General features: G+C 43.1%; 1 protein-coding gene across 6 annotated transcripts in view; it reads right to left on the bottom strand.

Annotated features, from left to right (window-relative positions):
- Positions 1–21,519, bottom strand: part of camk2g2 (calcium/calmodulin-dependent protein kinase (CaM kinase) II gamma 2) — a 450,178-nt gene that overhangs the window by 7,529 nt on the left and 421,130 nt on the right. For all 6 annotated transcript variants that reach the window (XM_073025628.1, XM_073025630.1, XM_073025629.1 and 3 more), the window contains one exon: positions 18,933–19,008. In XM_073025628.1, the coding sequence (XP_072881729.1) occupies positions 18,933–19,008 (76 nt within the window). The remainder of the gene's footprint in view (positions 1–18,932; positions 19,009–21,519) is intronic.

Genomic DNA, 21,519 nt, shown 5'->3' with positions numbered 1-21,519 from the left:
ACTCTATCCAGACCTTTCAATATTTGATTGGTTTCAATGAGATTCCCCCCACCCCGCCATTCTTGCAAACTCCATGAGTACAGGGCCTAGAACCACCAATTATATGTTAACCCTTTCGCTCCTGTGATCATTCTCACGAACCTCCTCTGGATCCTTTCTAATGCCAACACGTCCTTTCTCAGATAAGCTGCCCAAAACTGCTCACAATACTCCACAATAATAGTCTCCTGTTGGCAATTTCCAAAGATCATGGTTTAAATATCATGGTTTCATATCGATAAGATGGCGGCGCGATGCAGCAGCGCGCAGCGGCCACTTTGGAATGAATATCTGTAATCTGTCAAGTAGGATGCCGTGTACAATCCGGATTTGATGGAGATGGACAGGTGAAGCACGGAGGAACATCTGGTGAAACTTTTGAAATGCCTGTTTCGCTGCTGCTGCTACAGTGCGATCGGGAAATCTCCGGGAGGAAGGCCCCGAATCCTCGGCTTTACCTGTTGCTTGGCGGCCGGGGCTGGGGTCGAAGCGCTCGGCAGAGATGGTGCTCGGTGTCGGAGGGCTGGTTGGAGGCTCGAAGTTTTCGGACAGACTCAGAGTTGGCTGTGGTCTGGTGCTTCCAAGGGGCCTGTATCGGCAAGCTGCGGCGCTGGAGGATCATGGCAGGAAGAGTTTTTCTTCCTTCTATCGTCTGTGTGAGATGATGGGCTGTCGGGACTTTGAGACTTTTTACCGTGCCATGGTCTGCTCTTTATCAGATTACGGTATTGCTTTGCACTGTTGTAACTAAATGTTATAATTATGTGATTTTTGTCAGTCTTTTATCAATTATGGTATTGTCTGCACTGTTGCAACTAAATGTTAACTATAACTATGTGGTTTTATGTAGGTTTTTGGTTTGTTGGGTGGTAGTGCTGACTCTTGACTTGGTGTGTCTGGGTAGTCTTGTTTTGTTTGATGAGTTTGGAGTTCCTTTCTGGGAAACGTGCTAAGATGGTAGCGCAATATTGAAACGCAGCAGCCTCTCTGGACTCTGGATTGGGGATTTCCAAACGTCATGTGGTTTTTCTTATGTGGTCTGTTTTGTTGTGTGCTTTTTTGTGATATCATTCTGGAGAACGTTGTCTCATTTTTTACCTGCATTGCATTTGTGGTTTCTAAATGACAATAAACTGAATCTGAATCTAAATTATGTTTGTATCATCTGAATTGGTCTATTGGAGAATAATTAGACCACCTGGCCCATTGCATCTGCTTCGCCTTTTCATCATGGCTGGTCCTATTTTCCTCTCAGCCTCAATCTCCTGCCTTCACCCCAAATCCCTTCATGCCCGGACTAATCAAGAGTCAATCAACCTCTGCCTTAATTATCAATAAAGACTTGGCCTCCACAGATTCACCACTCTCTGGCTAAAGAAATTCCTCATCTCCGTACTAAAAGGACACCCCTCTATTCTGAAGCTTTGTCCCCTACTCTTAGTCTCTCCCACCATAGGAAATATCCTCTCCACATCCTCTCTATTAAGGTCTTTCACCATTTGTTAGGTTTCAATAAGGATGCCCATCATTCTTCTGAATCCCAGTGAATACAAGCCCAGAATCATCAAACTCTCTTCATATGAAAAACCATTCAATCCTGGAATTATTTTCGTGAGCCCTCCCCATCTTGAAACCCTCTCTAGTTTCAGCACTTTCTTCGTATGATAAGGGGCCCAAACCTACTATCAATGTTCCAAGTGAGGCCTCACCGGTGCTTTATAAAGTCTCAACATTACCATGTGGAGGAAATTCATGTAGTCATGGGGAGAATGTACAACACCTTACAGCAGGACTACAGTAAAGGAGGTTAGAATGTGAAATGCACAAATTGTCCCTGAATGGTGCAAAAAGCCAAAAATGTATTGATGATGCAAATCCTCCCAAGATGCAAATGACTGGTTCAAAGAAAAAGTCTGCAGAATGTGTCACAGACAAGGTCACAGAAGGAAAGTGTGCAAGGCAGACACAAAGCACAACAGAGTGGAAAGTCTCAAACACAAAGCTAAGCAAATGCATAAAGTTACCAAATGTAAAACAGAATCAGACAACATAGAGTCTGACAAACGTGAACTGTCATGCCTACAACTGCATAGTATAACTGAAGCAGATCACAAAATCATCTGGGTCACAGTAGATGCGTCCAGTGTAACGGTGAAAATGGAGCTGGATACAGAGTCAACTTTCTCCATAATTCCAGAGGCTGACTACAACAGACTGTTTTCTAAGATAACATTAGAAAAGACCTCAGTGATGTTAAAGACATACACAAGCAAAAAAGTGTCTCCCAAAGGCAAACTGAAAGTAAGTGTGGCATGGAGGCCAAACACAACAGTTAGAGCTTTTGTACTGAAAAGTGGAGAGCCAGAACTTTTCAGATATGAATGGTTGAGGAAAATCCAACTGGACTGGCACTCAATCAAAGCTCTCAGTGTGGTATGATCAGACAATGGCAGCCCAAATCGTAGCACTAACCAGAGACTTAATGCTAACGAGGTGGTGTTTGAGAAGGGGATTGGTAAACTCAAAGACACGAAGGCCAGGATTGAACTGGATGAAACAGCAACACCAAGATTCCATAAAGTACGTCCAGTGCCTTACACACTACATCCTAAAGAGAATGCTGATCTTCAGAACTTGGAAGCATCTGGAATTCTCCAAGGTTGTGTGGAGTAATTGGGTCAACACACATTGTCCTGAAGGTCTAGGAAGGGAAGGCTGGAGCTGTTCATATATGTGGGAATTTCAAGGTGAGCATCAGTCCAGTGCTGCGCACTGTGCAGTATCCCTTGCCACAAATAGAAGACATTTTTACATTTTTAGCAGGCTGGGAGAGGTTTTCAAAGAGGTTATGACTTGTCATAAGCCTATCTGCAAATGGAGTCAAGCAGGAAGTTCCTCACAATCAACACTCACAAGGGACTGTTCTAGTATAATCGTCTCATCTTTGGCATCCCATCAGCCCCAGCAATTTGGCAAAGAGCAATGGACCAAGTGCTCCAAGGTATCCCAGAAACACAACGTTACCTTGATGACATCATTGTGACTGGCAAAAATTATAAAGAGCACCTCCAGAACCTTGGTAAAGTGCTTAGCAGGCTGAGTGAGTACAGTCTGTGCACAAAGAGAGAGAAAAGTGAGTTTTTCAAGAATGAAATCCCATATTGTGGACATGTCATTGACAAGCATGGCTTACATAATTCACAAGAAGATTGAAGCAGGGCTGCAGGCACCTAAACAGGAAAAGGAGTCACAACTCAGGTTATACTTAGGCCTTGTAAACTTGTACCACTGGTTTCTCCCAAACATTGCTATAGTGCTGCATCCATTGAATGCACTGTTACAGACAGGAACAAAGTGGGAATGGTCAGAAAGATGTAAAAGACGATTTAAGGAAACAAAGAGACAAAGAAAGCTGGCGGCGCGATGCAGCAGCGTGCAGCGGCCACTTCGGAATGAATATCTGTAATCTGTCAAGTAGGATGCCGTGTACAATCCTGATTTGATGGAGACGGACGGGTGAAGCACGGAGGAACATCTGGTGAAATTTCTGACACGCCTGTTTCGCTGCTGCTGCTATTGTGCGATTGAAAAATCTCCGGAAGGAAGGCCCCGAATCCTCGGCTTTACCTGTTGCTTGGCGGCCGGGGCAGGGGTCGAAGTGCTTGGCAGAGATGGTGCTCGGTGTCGGAGGCTCGAAGTTTTCAGACGGACTCAGAGTTGGCTGTGGTCGGGTGCTTCCAGGGGGCTGTATTGGCAAGTTTGCGGCGCTGGAGGATCATGGCAGGAAGAGTTTTTATTCCTTCTATCGTCTGCGTGAGATGATGGGCTGTCAGGACTTTGAGACTTTTTACCGTGCCATGGTCTGCTCTTTATCAGATTACGGTATTGCTCTGCACTGTTGGAACTATATGTTATAATTATGTGGTTTTTGTCAGTTAGTCTTTTATCAATTATGGTATTGCCTGCACTGTTGCAACTAAATGTTAACTATAACTATGTGGTTTTGTGTAGGTTTTTGGTTTGTTGGGTGGTAGTGCTGACTCTTGACTTGGTGTGTCTGGGTAGTCTTGTTTTGTTTGATGGGTTTGGAGTTCCTTTCCAGGGAACGTGCTAAGATGGTAGCGCGATATTGATACGCAGCAGCCTCTCCGGACTCTGGATTGGGGATTTCCAAACGTCAAGTGGTTTTTCTTGTGTGGTCTGTTTTGTTGTGTGCTTTTTTGTGATATCATTCCGGAGAACATTGTCTCATTTTTTAACTGCATTGCATTTGTGGTTTCTAAATGACAATAAACTGAATCTGAATCTGAATAATGACATCACATGAACTGTTCACCCATTATGACCCATCCCCGCCCATTAGACTGGCGTGTGATGGCATTGGAGCTGTTTTGTCACACACTATGAAGGATGGATTTGCTTCAAGATCACTGATGAGCACAGAATGCAACTAGGCACAGATTGACCGAGAAGCCTTTAGTTTGTATGGGGAATAAAGAAGTTCCACCACTATCTCAACAGACAAAAGTTTACACCAGTGACAGATCACCAACCTCTTGTGTCCATTTTCAATCCCAGTAAGGGAATTACAATGAAGACTGCTAACCAGTTATAATGTTGGGTACTATTCTGAGGATACCACTCTTAGGACATGGAGTTCAAGGTTACCAAACAACAGAGCAACGTTGATGGCTTGTCATGGCTTCCACTGTTGGCATCTGAAGAAAAGAAGTCTTCATACTGTGACCCAGGAGAAATACTCAACACTGCATTGGTGGACCAGTTCCCAGTAACAAATTCTGAAATACAAGGGGAAACAGGGAACAACCTGATATTGTCGAAAGTCTATGAAATCAGCATGCAAGGATGGCCAGCTCTTGGTAGCCCGATGTTTCCAGAGTTCTCAGTGAGACAAGACCAACTGTCGGTATGTCAAAGAACTCTGATGTGTGGATCTTGTGTTGTGATTTCCTCTAAACTGTGCACCAGAGTGTTAGAGAATCTGCATGAAGGACGCCTGGGTATGGTCAAGATGAAGAGTCTCACCCGGAGCTATGTGTGGTGGCCAGAAATAGGTAAACAGATTGAAGACTTGGCCAAAAGCTGTTCAGGATGGTAAAAAGTTCAAGATGCACCCCCACAGGCACTGTTACACCCATGGGATTGGCCGTTGTCACCATGGCAAAGGGTGCATATTGACTTTGCTGGGCCATTCATGGACTCTATGTTTCTAATTGCCGTGGCTGCCTATTTGAAGTGGCCGGAGGTCATACCGATGAAGTCAAACAGCTCAGCAAAGACTGTCTCTGTGATGAGGCCTATCTTCACCAGGACAATTGTAAGTGACAACAGACCACAATACATATCAGAAGAATTCAGACCGTTCATGAAGAAAAATGGCATCAGACATTTCAAGTCAGCTCTTCACCACCCAGCAACGAATGGGTTAGCTGAAAGATTTATCCAAACCTTTAAGATGTCCATTAAAGAGATGGACATTTCTCTGCAGCACAAGGTAGTAAAATTCCTTTTTGTATATCGGAACTCTGTTCATGCAAGGACAAATGAAACACCTGCAATGCTTTTCATGAACAGAAATCTGAAATCTTGCATAGACTCTTGAAACCAGATCTATGAAGGGAAGTGCAGAATAAACGGTTCAGCCAGTTGCCAAGTGAAGCAGCAAGGAGCTTCGAGATTGGACAGGGAGTCCTTGTGTGTGATTACCAAGAAGACAAGTGGACACACACCAGGATAGCAACAAGAACTGAACCACTGATGTACACAGTGGATGTTGGAGATCAGACATGGAGACGTCACGTGGACCAGATACTGGATGCTCAACTGAAGGACACACCTGAGTCGTTTGCATCCAACAAGATGGACACATTACAGTCGCCGGACTTACCTCTCAGTGATGATTATGTCACTGACCACAACGTGACACTGGAAACCGAGAACTTTGTCTTAGACAAAACACCTACCAAACTTGATGCCACATCACAGATCCAGAGACACTATCCTGAAAGAAACAGAGCACCAACCAGAAGACTGAACCTTTAGAACTGTGAAGTTAGTTATGGATTGGAATTGTGAAAGCATGCTTATTTGGAATATGGATTTGTGAAATTGAAAGGTTTTTACATTTACAGTTTTAAGTTGCATTAATCTAAAGGGGGAGTTAGTGTAATGGATGGATCTATTTCTTTTAGAGCAATACCCCTTAGCACTACGTATTGATTGATCTGTTGTCTGTGCATGCACATTTTTCTCTCCCTCTCTCTCTCTCTCGCTGTAATGTGAATACACCAGTGTGTGGTTTTATTTAATTGATGTGTAGTTGTGCACAGCCACAACAGTGTCATTTTCCCTTTTGAATACTTCTTCCTCTTTGGGATGTATATATCCTGTGCCTTCCGAAATGCTTCCGGAAATTCCAGCCATTGTTGCTCTGCCATCATCCCTGCCAGTGTTCTTTTCCAATTGATTCTAGCCAACTCTTCTCTCATGCTTCTGTAATTCCTTTTACCCCACTGTAATACTGATACATCTGACTTGAGCTTCTTTTTCTCAAACTTCAGGATGAGTTTGATCATATTATCAAACACGAGGAAATCTGCAGATGCTGGAAATTCAAGCAACACACACAAAATGCTGGTGAACGCAGCAGGTCAGGCAGCATCTATAGGGAGAAGTACTGTCGATGTTTCGGGCAGAATATTATATTATGATCACTTGCCCCTAAGGGTTCTTTTACATTAAGCTTTCCATCAACTGGTTCATTGTACAGCACCTAGTACAGAATAACTGATCCTCTAGTGGGCTCGACCATGAGCTGCTCTAAAAAGCCATCTCGTAGGCACACTAGAAACTCCCCCTCCTGCTATCTAGCATCAACCTGATTTGCCCAATCTACCTGCATATGGAAGTCCCCCATGACTATTGTAACATTGCCCTTTTGGCATGCATTTTCTATCTCCCATTGTAATTTTTAGACCACATCCTTACTACTGTTTGGGGGTCTGTATACAACTTCCACCAGGGTCTTTTTACCCTTGTAGTTCCTTCACTCTATCCACAAAGATTCAACGCCTGCTGACCCCATGTCAACTCTTTCTAAAGATTTGATTTAATTTTGTACCAACAGAGCAATGTCACCTCTTCTGCCTTCCTGCCTGTCCTTCTGATACAATGTGTATCCTTGGACATTAAGCTCCCAGCTATAATCTTTCAACCATGATTCTATGATGCCTACAACCTCGTACCTACCAATCTGTAACTGTGCTGCAAGTTCATCTACCTTACTCCCTATACCGTGTGCATTCAGTTACACCACCTTCTGGCCTGTATTCACCTTTTTCGATTTTGTTACACCATACTGAACATTTTGATTCCTAACTTTGTCTGAGATCTTACCAACATCTGTATCCACTACCTCCCCACTAACTGTTTTGGCATTCTGGTTCCCATCCCCCTGCAACTCGAGATTAAACCCCACCATGAAACCTTCCCACTAGGATATTAGTTGCCCTCCAGTTCAGGTACAAACCGTCCCTTCTGTACAGGTCCCATCTTCCCTGGAAGAGAGCCCAATGATCCAAAAATCTTATGCCCTCCCTCCTACACCAACTCCTTAGCCAAGTATTAAACTATATAGCCTTCCTAGTTCTAGACTCACTAGCATGTGGCATGGGTAGCAATCCTGAGATCACAACCTTGGAGGTCCTGCCCTTTAACTTAGCACCTAACTCCCTGTGCAGAACCTTGTCACTCATCCTACGCATATCATTGGTACCCATGTAGACCACAACTTCTGGCTGCTCACCCTCCCACTGAAGTATGCAGAGAACTCGATCAGAGATATCCCAGACCCTGGCATCTGGGAGGCAACATACCATCTGGGAATCTCGTTCTTGCCCACAGAACCTCCTGTTGAAGGGTAGATTAGAAAACACATTCTCAGAGAGTTTAGAATGAGGAATCCTCCGCTGTATGATAAAATATAATCCGTATGTCGTCTTTAAAAGAAAACAAGCAGCTGCCCAAAGCACAGGTATTTACAAAAGAGCTTAGAATCATACATTAAGATACATGTCATGGGCTGATTTTGTTAGCTGGAGGGTTTTGATGTGTACCATACCAACAATATACAGCCTGTGACGTTCCCGTTAAATGATTCCAAGTCCCACAGAAATCCGTGTTGATATTCTGTCTGTTCCCGAGGGAGTACTGCTTTCTCAGGTTCCCATCTCTTGGACGAGACATTAAACTGAAACTCCATCTACTCTTTGAGGTCAACATAGAACACAGAACACTACAGCACGGCACAGGCCCCTCTGTCCTTGATGTTATGCTAGCCTTTTAACCTACCCTAAGATTAATCTAACCCTTCCCTCCCACATAGCCCCTCCATTTTTCTATCATCGATGTGTCTATCTAAGGGTCTCTTAAATGTCCCTGATGTATCTGCCTCTGCCACCACCCCAGGCAGGGCGTTCCAAACACCCATCATCTCTATGTAAAAAACATACCCCTATACTTTCCTCCCTCATATTAATCCTTGGATAATGTCTCTGGGTATCCACTCAATCTATGCATCTTATCATCTGGTACACCTCTATCATGTCATTCTCCATTCTCCTTTCCTCTAAAGAAAAAAGCCCTATCTCGCTCAACCTATTCTGGGTGAGTGTACAATAAAATCTCCTGGGTCTGCCTCAAACAAGTTTAGTGAGTTCTCAGTGCCTTGGATGACTTCATCACCATTGCAACAGGCAGATTAGTGAGCTTTTATGTCAATGCCCTGAAAGGGATTTGGTTGACCTTGCTACATTACTGTATGGAGCTGAATAATAGACCACCTGCTGAAACAATAACATTACAAATGTTTACAAAGGATTTTGAGGATCAGCTTGAGGGACAGACGCACTAACACCAGCGTACTGGAGGAGGCCAACATGAACAGCAGCTCCACAATAAGCTTGATAAACATCTTGCAGTGACGGTAACAATTGATGAAAAGAAAAGTCTCGGTCGACAGTGTACAACATTCATGAGTCGCATCAAGGGATGGACGGGCAAAAGTTTTGAAGAGCTTATTAGATCTTCTCAGATTAAAGACAGATGGAAGCCCATGATCGCCAACATCATACAACACAATGTTGATGATTCCCTCCAGTCCATTATATCTTTCAACGATCTTTGGCAACACTTTCTTTACATTCATTTAAAAAAATTTTAAAGTCAAAGTAAATTTACTATCAAAGTACATATATCTTACTACATACAACCATGAGATTCATTTTCTAGTGTGCATATTCAGTAAATCCAAGAACTATAATGGAATCAATGCAAGGCCACACTCAACAGGATGGTCAAACAACCAATGTGCAAAGAGAACAAATTGTGCAAATACAAAAGAAAATAAATAATAATAATAATAATAAATAAATAAGCAATAAACATTGAAAACATCAGATGAAATGTCTTTGAAACTGATTCCATGGGAGATTCATTTTCTTGCTAGCATTTACAGGAAAATTAATTTGACATTCCTTTTATGAGCTGACAGTTTTCCTCATGTTTATTTGGCTGAGAATTTAAATATTAATATGAATTTCAACCCTATGATATATAAATATTCTCCATATCATTTGAGAATGCTGGAACTGTAATTATCCTGCCTTAAAAGTTATATTTATTGCCCACAGGTGAATAAACTTCACATAAATAACTGCATAAATATTAAAATTATGCAAATTTGCAAAAGTGAAACCAAACTTACTTATACATAACCTTCTATCAAGTTAAATGTGCTTTGATAGTTTTGATACATTGGGCTTAGTAACAAGTTAAAACTTCTAAAACAATTTTATACAACTATCTGCTATTTCTTTCTGATAACCCAAAATACTTGCTTTAGGGTCAGAAAGTAATTTTCTTGCAGCAATTTTTGGTCGATTGGTCTTGATCTAATTTCACACATAGTTACTGGAAAGTCACCTGGATATGCACTTAAAAGTCTGTTTCAATTTGCCCCCAAGTGTTGTCAGGGTATATTGGAAAGCAGAGAAGAGTTCATATTATCATTGAGATAAGCATGAATTCATTTCCTCCACCTCACCTCTCTTAAGGTATGTTTGGATTCTAACTTTTATTTATTTCTGATGGGATATTCCCCTCTCAGCAATGAAACATTAGAGACTACCTTTTTCCTTGTTAAACGTACTCAGTGACTACCTTATTAGGTACACCTGCTTGTTAGTGCAATTATCTAATCAACCAATCATGTGGCAGCAACTCAATGTAAAAAAGCATGTAGACACGGTCAAGAGGTTCACTTGTTGTTCAGACCAAACATCAGAATGGGGAAGAAATGTGATCTAAGTGACTTTGACTGTGGAATGATTGTTGGTGCCAGATGGTGTGGTTATAGGAGCTAAGAAGTTGCTGATCACCTGGGATTTTCACACGTGATAGTCTCTGGAGTTTACAGAGAATGGTGCGAAAATCAAAAACATCCAGTGAGCGGCAGTTCAGTGGGTAAAAACACCTTGTTAATGAGAGAGGTCGTAGGAGAATGGCTAGACTAGTTGAAGTTGACAAAAAAGCAACAGTAACTCAAAGAACCATGTTACAACAGCGGTGTGCAGAAGAGCTCTCTGAACAGGCAACACATCGAACCTTGAAGCAGATGGGCTACAGGAGTAGAAAATCATAGAAGACCACAGTGGCCACTTTATTAATAACAGGAGGGAGTTAATAAAATATCCACTGAGTGTATGTACTCCCATTTTGAACACAGCAAGAGATACTTGTCATGGAAACAGAAAATTTCCTGTGATGTTACTTTAGAAAGGCAGAGCTGATTAGCCTTTACGAGGCAGCTTTGCTTGGTTGGTCTTATTAATGTTGTTTCTTGTCTTTGCTCATGCGTGGAGATTGGCTCTTAAGAAATATTTCATAGTACTCCTACAGGATTTTTTTTATTCTGCTCCTGTTCATTGTCTTGAAGAAGGCAGCATCTATCATTGAGGACCCCCACTATCTGGATTGTTCCCTCTTCTTGCTGCTACCATTGGGCTGGAGGCACAGAAGCCTCAAGTCCAACACCAGCAGGTTCAGGAAAAACCATCTCTTAGATCTCCTTCAGATTGTTGTGTCTCTCACTGAATGCCTATGCCCTCCAGTGAACTCTTGCTCACTGGATGTTTTGTCTTTTGCACCATTCTCTGTAAACTCTAGAGACTATCGCATGTGAAAATCCCAGGAGATCAGCAGTTTTTGAGAGACTCAAACCACCCGGTCTGGCACCAACAATCATTCCACAGTCAAAGTCACTGAGATCACATTTCTTCCCCATTCTGATGTTTGGGAAAGGACTGTGACTACACAGGCAGTGGACATTTTATCCGCCACAGGAGTACAACCTGGTGTGGTCGTCTGGCGCTGTAACCCATCCACTTCACAGTTCGACATATTAAGCATTCAAAGATGATCTTCTGCACACCACTGTTGTAACGTGTGAGTATTTGAGTTACATTCACCTTTCTGTCAACTGGAACCAATCTGGCCATTCTCTTCTAATCTCTCTCATTAAAAAAGTGTTTTCACCCACAGAACTCTTGCTCACTGGATGTTTTGTCTTTTGCACCATTCTCTGTAAACTCTAGAGACTATCGCATGTGAAAATCCCAGGAGATCAGCAGTTTTTGAGATACTCAAACCACCCGGTCTGGCACCAACAATCATTCCACAGTCAAAGTCACTTAGATCACATTTCTTCCCCATTCTGATGTTTGGTCTGAACCACAACTGAACCTCTTGACCTTGTCTGCATGCTTTTATGGATTGAATTGCTGCCACATGATTGGCTGATTAGAAATTTTCATTAACGAGCAGGTGTACAGGTGGCCACTGAGTGTATATTCTATCCATGCTTTCACCACAGTATAATCGAACCCATGACCACCCACAAAAATTAGTTCCAATTGCTTATTACTCCATAACTCTATCTAATTGCTGCACTCCAGCCCGAGGAACTATGTAGCCATTATTGCCCATCTGGTGTTGTTCATAGACTGTGATATTGCTTGGGATAATTAAGAATAGTCAATAAATGTTTGACTATCTTGTCTTCGTTGTTCATCTTTCATTTTCTTTTTGTTAAGGTGTTAAAAACAAACTATTCTATGTTGGTAAGTCAGCGATGATTTTAAATGAAAATTATTCTCTTTAATATGTTGGAACCAAGCCTATGTGTAGGCTCAGGGTGTTGGCAAGGCTGCTAGGAACTCCAGCACAATACGTTCTATCCTGTTTTCTCTCCCCATTGAATCCTCCCACACGATAATTAGCATCATTTGCTAATTTTGTGCCTACAAGTACTGACGAGTCCTACTCACTGGTACAGGGTTGGAAATGGCGCCGTGTCTGATGGGCTTTTCACTTACAAGAAATCCACCCCTTCCACACCCACTCATCACAACTGATTCACTTCTGCTAAACAAAACCTTCTGTTGATTTGTGAAGTACTTCAATCCCTGACACAAAATGAACACCCATCTCATACAGTATCTGTCCAGACAGTAAGCAACCTGCCCAGCACATGAGGCCACCATCAGGGGCTGGTCCCTGGGGATCTCACAGAAATCAAATTCAAGTTTATTGTCATCTGACTGTATGTATACACAACCAAACAAAACAATGTTCTTCCAGCATACCATGCACCAACAAAAAACATATCAGACACAGCACAGAAATCAAAATATTACCAGAAATAAGTTTATAAGATATAGTTCAAAATGCATGTAGTGTGCAGCACAGGTAAACAGTTAACAAGAAGCGCCTCACAGTCCCAGTGATGAGACCTCGGTGATGGCAAGGTATTCATTAGTCTCACAGCCTGAGGGAAGAAACGGTTTCCCGGTCTGGTAGTCTTAATCTTGATGGTCCTGTACCTCCTTCCTGATGGTAGTGGGTAAATAGGGATTGTGCGATGGGTGGTAGCGATCCTTAACAAAGCCAAGGGCCCTTTGTCTGCACATATACACAGAACATGGAACACTACAGCACAGCACAGGCCCTTTGGCCCACCATGTTGTGACGACCTTTTAACCTACTACAAAAGTGAAAGGTGAAATGTTTAAGGGGAACATGAAGGTAAGCTTATTCACTCAGAGGGTGGTGGGCACGTGGAATGAGCTGCCAGCGCAAGTGATGGATGCGGTTTTGATTTAAACGCTTAAGAGAAGTTGGGATAAGTACATGGATGAGAGTGATATGGAGGGCTAGGGTCCTGGTGCAGGTCGATGGGTCTAGGCAGTTTAAATGTTTTGGCACAGACTAGATGGGCCAAAGGGCCTGTTTCTGTGCTGTAGTCTTCTATTACGTTAAGATCAATCGAATACTTCCCTCCTACATAAGCCTCCCTTTCTCTGTCATCCATGTGCCTATCTAAGAGTTTCTTAGTTGTCCCTCATGTCACCACCCCTGAACAGTCATTCTCAGTCAGGCCACAGGATCCCAGTTTGAGAGAGAAAAGGAACATAGAACACAGAACTCCAAGACCTGGGCCTCAATACCTCCTTATGCAATTGGATCCTGGATTTCCTCACTTGTCAGTCTGGATTGGCAAAGACATCTCCACAATCTCCATCAGCACAGGAACACTGCAGGGATGTGTACTGAGCCCCTGCTCTACTCACTTTACACCTGTGACTGTGTGGCTATTAGTACAGCTCCACCTTCATATAACAAGTCTGCTGATGACACTACAATTGTGGGCTGTATCAAAGGTGGTGATGAATCAGCATTCTGGAGGGAAACGGAAAACCTGGCTGAGTGGTGTAATAGCAACAACCTCCCACTCAATGTCAATAAGACCAAAGAACTGATTGTAGGCTTCAGGAGAGGGAAACCAGAGGTCCATGAGCTGGAGGTGGAGAGGGTCAGTAACCTTAAATTCCTGGGTGTTATTATCTCAGCGGACCTATTCTGGACCCATCATATAAATACAATTGTGAAGAAAGCACGACGACAGTGCCTGTACTTGCTCAGGAGTCTGTGGAGGTTCAGCATGTTGTTAAAAACCTTGGCAAACTTCTATAGATGTGTGGTGGAAAGTGTGTTGACTGCCTGCATTATGGCCTGGTATGGGAACACCAATGCCTTTGAGCGGAAAATCCCACCAAAGTTAGTTGATTCGGCCCAGTACATCACGGGTAAAGTCCTCTCAATCGTTGAGCACATCTACATGAAACATTGCCGTAGAAAAGTAGCATCCATCATCAAAGATGCTCATGATCCAGGCAATGCCCTTTTCTCACTGCTGCCATCAGGGAGGAAGTACAGGAGCCTCAGGACTCGCACCACCATGTTCAAGAATAGTTACTACCCCTCAACCATCAGGCTCTTGAACAAAAGGGGATAATTACTCTTTTATAAGGACTCTGTTATATTGTTATTTCATGCTCGTTGCTATTTACTTATATCTGCATTTTCACAGTTTGTTGTTCATTGATCCTGTTTACAGTTACTGTTCTATAGATTTGCTAAGTATGCCTACGGAAATGAACCTCAGGGTTGTACGTGGTGACATGTATGTACTCTGATAATAAATTTTACTTTGACTTTGAATATAGAACAGTACAGCACATGAAATAGTACTGACATTTTAACCTTCTCTAAGATCAATCTAACTCTCTGCTCCCACAGAGTCCTCTATTTTTCTATCATCCATATTCTGAAAGGGATGTGGAAGATGCTATGTAAAGGCATTCTGAACTCCTTTTACAGTTTGCAGATGTGGACTCTGTTTCCAGCTCTCTGATGTCTTGAGTGAACAGAATCTGTGAGATCAACACTCCCCACCCTGCACTTTGGATAACAGCTCTTTTCCAAGCCATTCAGTTTTTAATCCACCATTTTATCTTTCCGTAACTCCAATATCATTCTCACATTGTTAAAACAATTGCCCATTTTCAATCTGGCTCCTCTACTTTCTCTTTAGAGAGATTCCGTAGATGCTGGAAATCCAGAGTAATATACACAAAATGCTGGAGGAACTCAGCAGGCCAGGCAGCATCTATGCAAATGAATAGGTAGTCGATGTTTTGGGCTGAGACCCTTCTTCAGGACCTGATGAAGGGTCTTGGTCTGAAATATTAGCTATCTATTCATTTCCATAGATGCTGCCTGACCTGCTGAGTTCCTCCAGGTTCTGCAGATGCTGGAAATCCAGAGTTACACACACAAAATGTTGGAGCAACTCAACAAGTCAGGCAGCGTCAATGGAGAGGAAGCAACACACACAAAACGCTAGAGGATCTCAGCAGGTCAGGCAGCATCTACGGAAAAGAGTAAAGAGTTGACGTTTCGGGCAAAAACCCTTCTAAGTTCAGGTCTTAAGTCCTGAAGAAGGGTCTCGGCCCGAAATGTTGACTGTACTCTTCTTCATAGATGCTACCTGGCCTGCTGAGTTCCTCCAGCATTTTGTGTGTGTTGCTCTGGATTTCCAGCAGCTGCAGACTTTCTCATATCTAAAAAATTAAGAGCTGACTTTTCTAGCCAAGACTCTTCATCAGGACTCATGAAGTCCTGATGAAAAATCTCAGCCTGAAACATTGGCTCAGTATTCATCTCTGTAGATACTGCCTGACCCACTGAGTTCCTCCACCATTTGGTGTGTGTTACTTTGCATTCTCTTGCAGTTTAACTGCAGCCACCACTACAGTTTAACTCAGAGAGTTCAGCCAACAGATTTACATTTGTCATCAGAAGTAAAAAATGATTGTACCTCTCTCTTTCACAACATTCTCCAAACTTTACTGAGAATACTTATAGCACATTACATTACGTATCATCAAGGTGTAGTCACTGTTGCAGTGTGGCAAAGTAGTAACCAGATTCTGCAAAGCAAGCCCCCATAAACAGCAACACGATAACCATACGCCACAGGAGCAGAATTAAGCCACTCTACCTATTGAGTTGGCACCAGCATTCACTCATGGCTGATTTATTTTCCCTCTCAACTCCATTCTCTTGCCTTCTCCCCCATAATCTTTGATCCTTAACTAATCACGAACGTCTCAACTTTCACTTTAAGAAGACCAATAATTACAGGAGCCGAATGAGGCTATTTGACCTCATTAGAGAGTCTGCTCTGCCTTTCAAACGTGACTCATTTTTCCCCATTCTCCTCTTCCTCCCAGAAACCCTTCATCCCCTTTCCAATCAAGAACCTATAAATCTCTGCCTTATAAGATATAGGAGCAGAATCAGGATGTACTATAGGAGCAAAACTCCAGCCACTACAGGGCCTTGAAATGTGTACTGCTACTAAAACTGCCTCGTGTCCTTGGAGTACTTGGTTTTGACCTTAGATGCATGAAGTACCCAACTGACTTGGTCTCCTCAGCTATCTGTGGCAATAAATTCTACAGATTCATCACCCTCTGGATAAAGAAATTCCTCCTTATCTCTGTTCAAAATGGATGTCCCTCTATTCTGAGGCTATGTTCTCTAGTCCTAGACTCACCCACTATAGGAAACATCCTCTCCATGTCCACTCTATTTAGGCCTTTCAATATTTGATAGGTTTCTCTATCTTTATCTTTATTCTAGGCAGAAAGTTTTGAAGTAATGCCTTCATGACAAATGGTGACTGAAGCATATTGTGTCCATGATAACCTTGATATAACACTAAAAGTACACCCGGCTGTTAGAACATGACACTCCTTCCAGTTTATGAATGAAAGCTCAGTGGAGAATTTGAGGTGCCATTATGAAATGCACGATAAATATACCCACTGGCTTGGCTTCTATAGCTATCTGTGGCAACAAATTCCACCCTCAGGTTAAAGAACCTCCAAGAGGACCACAACCTTGTTGTGGTTTGGAGGCTTGCATGTTTCAATGATCTGGAGAGCTATTTTGGCTGGAGTCAGGGCTTTATGCTTTGGCTCCTGGTAGGGTAACCCATGCCAAACAGGTCAAAGGGTAGAGGTGAGACTAAGAGTGGTTAACAAGTCCTCCAGGTTCAGGGCTTCAGCTCAGGTCTAACAACCCTGACTGAAATTGTTACAGACACAACAAAGAAGAATTATTTTACATACGAGTGTGATGGTATTCCACAGTCTTCATCTAGGACTTGCATGACTGACAGTATTGAAAACAAAGAGGAAGCTACTGACACGACGAAGGAAGCCCTGAACACTGCCAGCGATGGAGGACCTTCATTGCTGCCCTAAATGCCAGTGGTGTAATTGCCAGTTTTTCTGTTCAAAATGACGTCCTTCTATTCTGCTAACGATTCAATAGCATGTTTAGTAGCTGGCCACTGGGGTAGTGGCATCGGACTTCGAGACAAATGGTCCCAAGTTTGAATTCAGCTGGTTCCTTGTACACTTTCCATCTGTGCTCAGTTGAGCATCAAGCTAGTAACTCTGCCCCATAAAGAACAACCAAATGCCACGGAAATAGCAAAAATTCCACCATTGTGCCATAAGGTGTGAAAAGGAACAACAAATAGCTTAGTGCTGTTGGTTGAAAGGTGAATATTAGCCAGGACAACAGGGAAAAAGCTCCAATGTGGAGATTCAAGGCGCTGTAGACACTGGAATCTACAGTAGGAAACACATTGTTGGAGGAAATTGGTAGCTGAAGTCTCGGGTCTCGGCCCAAACTGTCAATGGTCTATTTCCCTCTGCAAACGCTGCCTGACCTGCTGAGTTCAGCAGCCTCTTGATTTTATTTGGATAAAATTATTTTGCATAAAACTCTCTGGGTCTTCGTTATAGATCCTAGGGGGAATACTGCAATATCTAGATGAGAATGAACAGGACCTTGAGTCACACATACAAACTCAGCAGGTCTGGCTGCATCTATGGAAATGAATAAACAGTCGATGTTTTGGGCTGAGATGTCTCATCAGGACTCATACAGAAGGGGGAAGAAGCCAGAATAAGCAGGGAGTTGGGGGTAGGGGAAGGAGTAGAAGTGACAGATGAAATCAGGTGAGGGGGAAAAATGGTGGGATGAAGTGGGAAGTGATAGGTGGAAAAGGTAAAGGCTGAAGAAGAAGACGGGATCTGAAAGAAGAGCAGAGTGGTCCCTGGGAGAAAGGGAAGGACGAAGGGCACCAGAGGGAGGTGAAGGAGAAGAGAAAGGGTGAGGGGGGAGCCAGAATGGGGAATGGAGAAAGAAGGAAGGGGAGAGGGGAGAAATAACTGCGTTTTAGAAAAATCAATGTTCATGCCATCAGGCTGAAGGCTACCCAGATGGAAAATGAGGTGTTGCTCCTCCAACCTGAGAGTGGCTTTGATTTATTGTTTCTAGAGGGGGGGGGGAGGGAGAGAGAGAGGTGGGGGAGAGGGAGAGAGATAGAGGGGGGGAGAGGGAGAGAGAGAGAGCGAGAGAGCGAGAGAAAGAGAGAGAGAGAGAGATATTACAACATGATGTGAAATGTGTCCTTTACAGGAACAACCAACACAATGCGGGGATGTGCTGCGGCAGCCCGCAAGTGTTGCCACCCATTCCAGTGCCAGTGCAGGTCCACATAATGCTTGGCCGAACAACACCAAACAACAAAACAACAGCAGAACAAGCCCCACTCCTCTCTCCACCCACTCACACACAGAGACCGTAGTCCAACCTCAGAACACATCTTTGGGACCTTTGTACTCTTAAGACAAATATGGGACGTGGGGTTTGGGCAGTAAACAGCAGATAGCACTGGCTTAAGGGGATGAATGGCCTATTACAACTTCATGAGTACAGCAGGGAGGTTACAACTCTATTATGTAATCGATCGTACTGAGGGAGGTAATTAATTGGTGAGAAAGCCATATTAAAGCATACCCTCGTCTCACTGTCCTGGGGCATCCTGAACTTACGTGTAAGCTTCAAAGTCTCCATTATTAATTGCTTCGATGAGTTGCTCTGTGATCTTGATGATGTCTTGCTTGCGTGCTGAAATCCATGAAAATATAATGGAAAAAATTAAAAATGCGGGTTAGTGAAATAGAGATTCTCAGAGACTAGGTATTTAGAAAAGCTTCTGTGCAAAGAAAAAAGTTATTATTATGTGATGGGCACACTTGGCATCAGGGAGACACTACAAGTCCATCACCACCAGGACTACACATCATCTCTGAAGTTTCTTTCCAGTAGCTATCCAGCTTCTCAACAAACCTCACGCAGGTGTGATACCCTGACTGTCCCTGCACAACATCCGTGAAATGGACTCTCCTGCTCTCCGTGTTCTGTGATAATTATTGGGACTGTTCATATTTATTTAAGTTTGATTATTGACATTTGTGCATGTGACCATTCTGCTAATTGTTGATTGCTCATGACTGTTTGCACTATTGTCTTGTAAATTGTTGGTTGTTATTGTGTTGTCTGTTATGGTATTGTCCTGTGTTTTATACTTGGCACCGAACCATAATCAATTCTGGTATGTTTCACACACTGGCAATAAAGTGATCCTGATTCTGAAGTGTGTTGTCTAGTATTAACCTTAGTGTCTTCACTTTAGGTCCCACACCACCAGGTTCAGGAATAGTTATGACCCTTCAACCATCAGGCTCCTGAACCATCGTGGAAAACATTATTCACCTCAATTCTGAACTGATTCCACCACCTATGGACTCACTTTCAACAACTCCACAACTCGTTCTCAGTAGTATTTATTTACTTATTAATTGTTTTATTTGCACGGTTTGTCTTCTTTTGCACATCGGTTGTTTGTTAGACTTTGTCCGTGGGTTTTCATTGATTTATTTGTTCTACTGTGAATGCCTGGAAGAAAGTGAATCTCAAGGTACAGTAGTATATAGTGATATATACATCCTTTGATAATAAATTTACTTTGAACTTTGAAAGCATGGTTCTAAATTACTTTAAATATGAATTACTGTTAAACTTCATTTGTTTATCTTGGCTTTGAAAAGTTCAGAAAACCATAAACCCATAAGATATAGGAGCAGAATTAGGCCACTCAGCCTGTCCAGTCTGTCACACTATGCCATCATGGCTGATTTATTATCCCTCTCAACCCCATTCTCTTGCCTTCTCCCCATAACTTTTGACATCCTTAGTCATCAAGATCCTATCAACCTCTGCTTTAAATATACCCAATGACTTGGCCTCCACAGCTGTCTGCGGCAATGAATTCCGCAGGTTCACCACCTTCTGGCTAAAGAAACTCCTCTTCGACTCTGTCCTTTTATTCTGAGGCTGTGCCTTCTGATCCCAGACTCCCCACTATTGGAAACATCCTCTCCATGTCTACTCATATATTACTATGTAACAGTATCTAGACCTTTTACTATTCGGTAGGTTTCAATGAAATTCCCCCTCATTCTTCCCAAATCCAGTGAGTATAGGCCTAGAGCCATCAAACACTCCACATATGTTAACTCTTTCATTCTTGGGATCATTCTCGTGAACCTCCTCTGGACCCTCTCCAATGTCAGCACATCCTTTCTTAGACATGGCATCCAAAACTGCTCATAATACTCCAATTGTGCTGGCAATCTAGACAACTGGATATTCTGATTCACTGATAAAGCTCCTGACATCATACAAGGACCAGTGCTCAATAATTCAATCCTTTTAAACGTATTGGCGAGGGGGTATAACACTCCTAACTGGATTTGTTTCTTAAAGCAAACCTTGGCTAAGTCTCCTTCTACCAGCCATGCGGAGGAACAGCTTACATTACATAGATGAAATTTCAAGCATCCCAAATGGATCCTTTCCACATTCTGTGCACTCTGCCCCGGCACGCCAACACAAGGACCTATCGGTACGTCAACACCGCGTACCTGTCATTTAACCAAAGGTTGTAGAATATAGAACAGGACCAGGCGCTTGGGCCCACAATGCCTGTGCTGCACATAATGCCAAATTAAACTAAATCCCTTCTGCCTGCATGTGATCCACTTTCCACTACTGCATCTATCTAACAGCCTCTTAAACACCACTATTGAATCTGCTTCTACTCACATCCACGTTCCAGACACCCACCACACTCAGTGTTAAAAAATTGCCCCGCCCATCACCCCGAAACTTCCCCCTCTCACTTGAGAGCTAGGAAGACCTAACATGGGATGGTAGAGTGGTGTAGCGGTTAGCGTAACACTACTACAGCATCAGCAATCCAGATTCAGCTCCGCCACTGTCTGTACATTCCCCCGTGATCACGTGCAACTCTCCGTGTGCTCTGCTTTCCTCCCACATTCCAAAGATGTACGGGTTAATGAGCGCCACAGTAGCGTAGTGGATATCGCGATGCTATCATAGCTCAGGGTGTTCTGGAGCTCGGAATTCCATTCCAGCACTGTTCTGTAAGGAGCCTCTGTACGTCCTGTCCCTGTGGAATGCGCGCGCTCTCCCTGGGTGTTCCGGTTTCCTCCCACAGTCCAAAGACGTACCAGGTAGGTTAACTGGTCATTGTAATTTTCCCCGTGGTTAGGT

Source organism: Hemitrygon akajei, chromosome 21 (assembly GCF_048418815.1).
Source record: "Hemitrygon akajei chromosome 21, sHemAka1.3, whole genome shotgun sequence".
Lineage (NCBI taxonomy): Eukaryota > Metazoa > Chordata > Chondrichthyes > Myliobatiformes > Dasyatidae > Hemitrygon > Hemitrygon akajei.
This window is presented reverse-complemented; position numbering and strand designations above follow the sequence as displayed.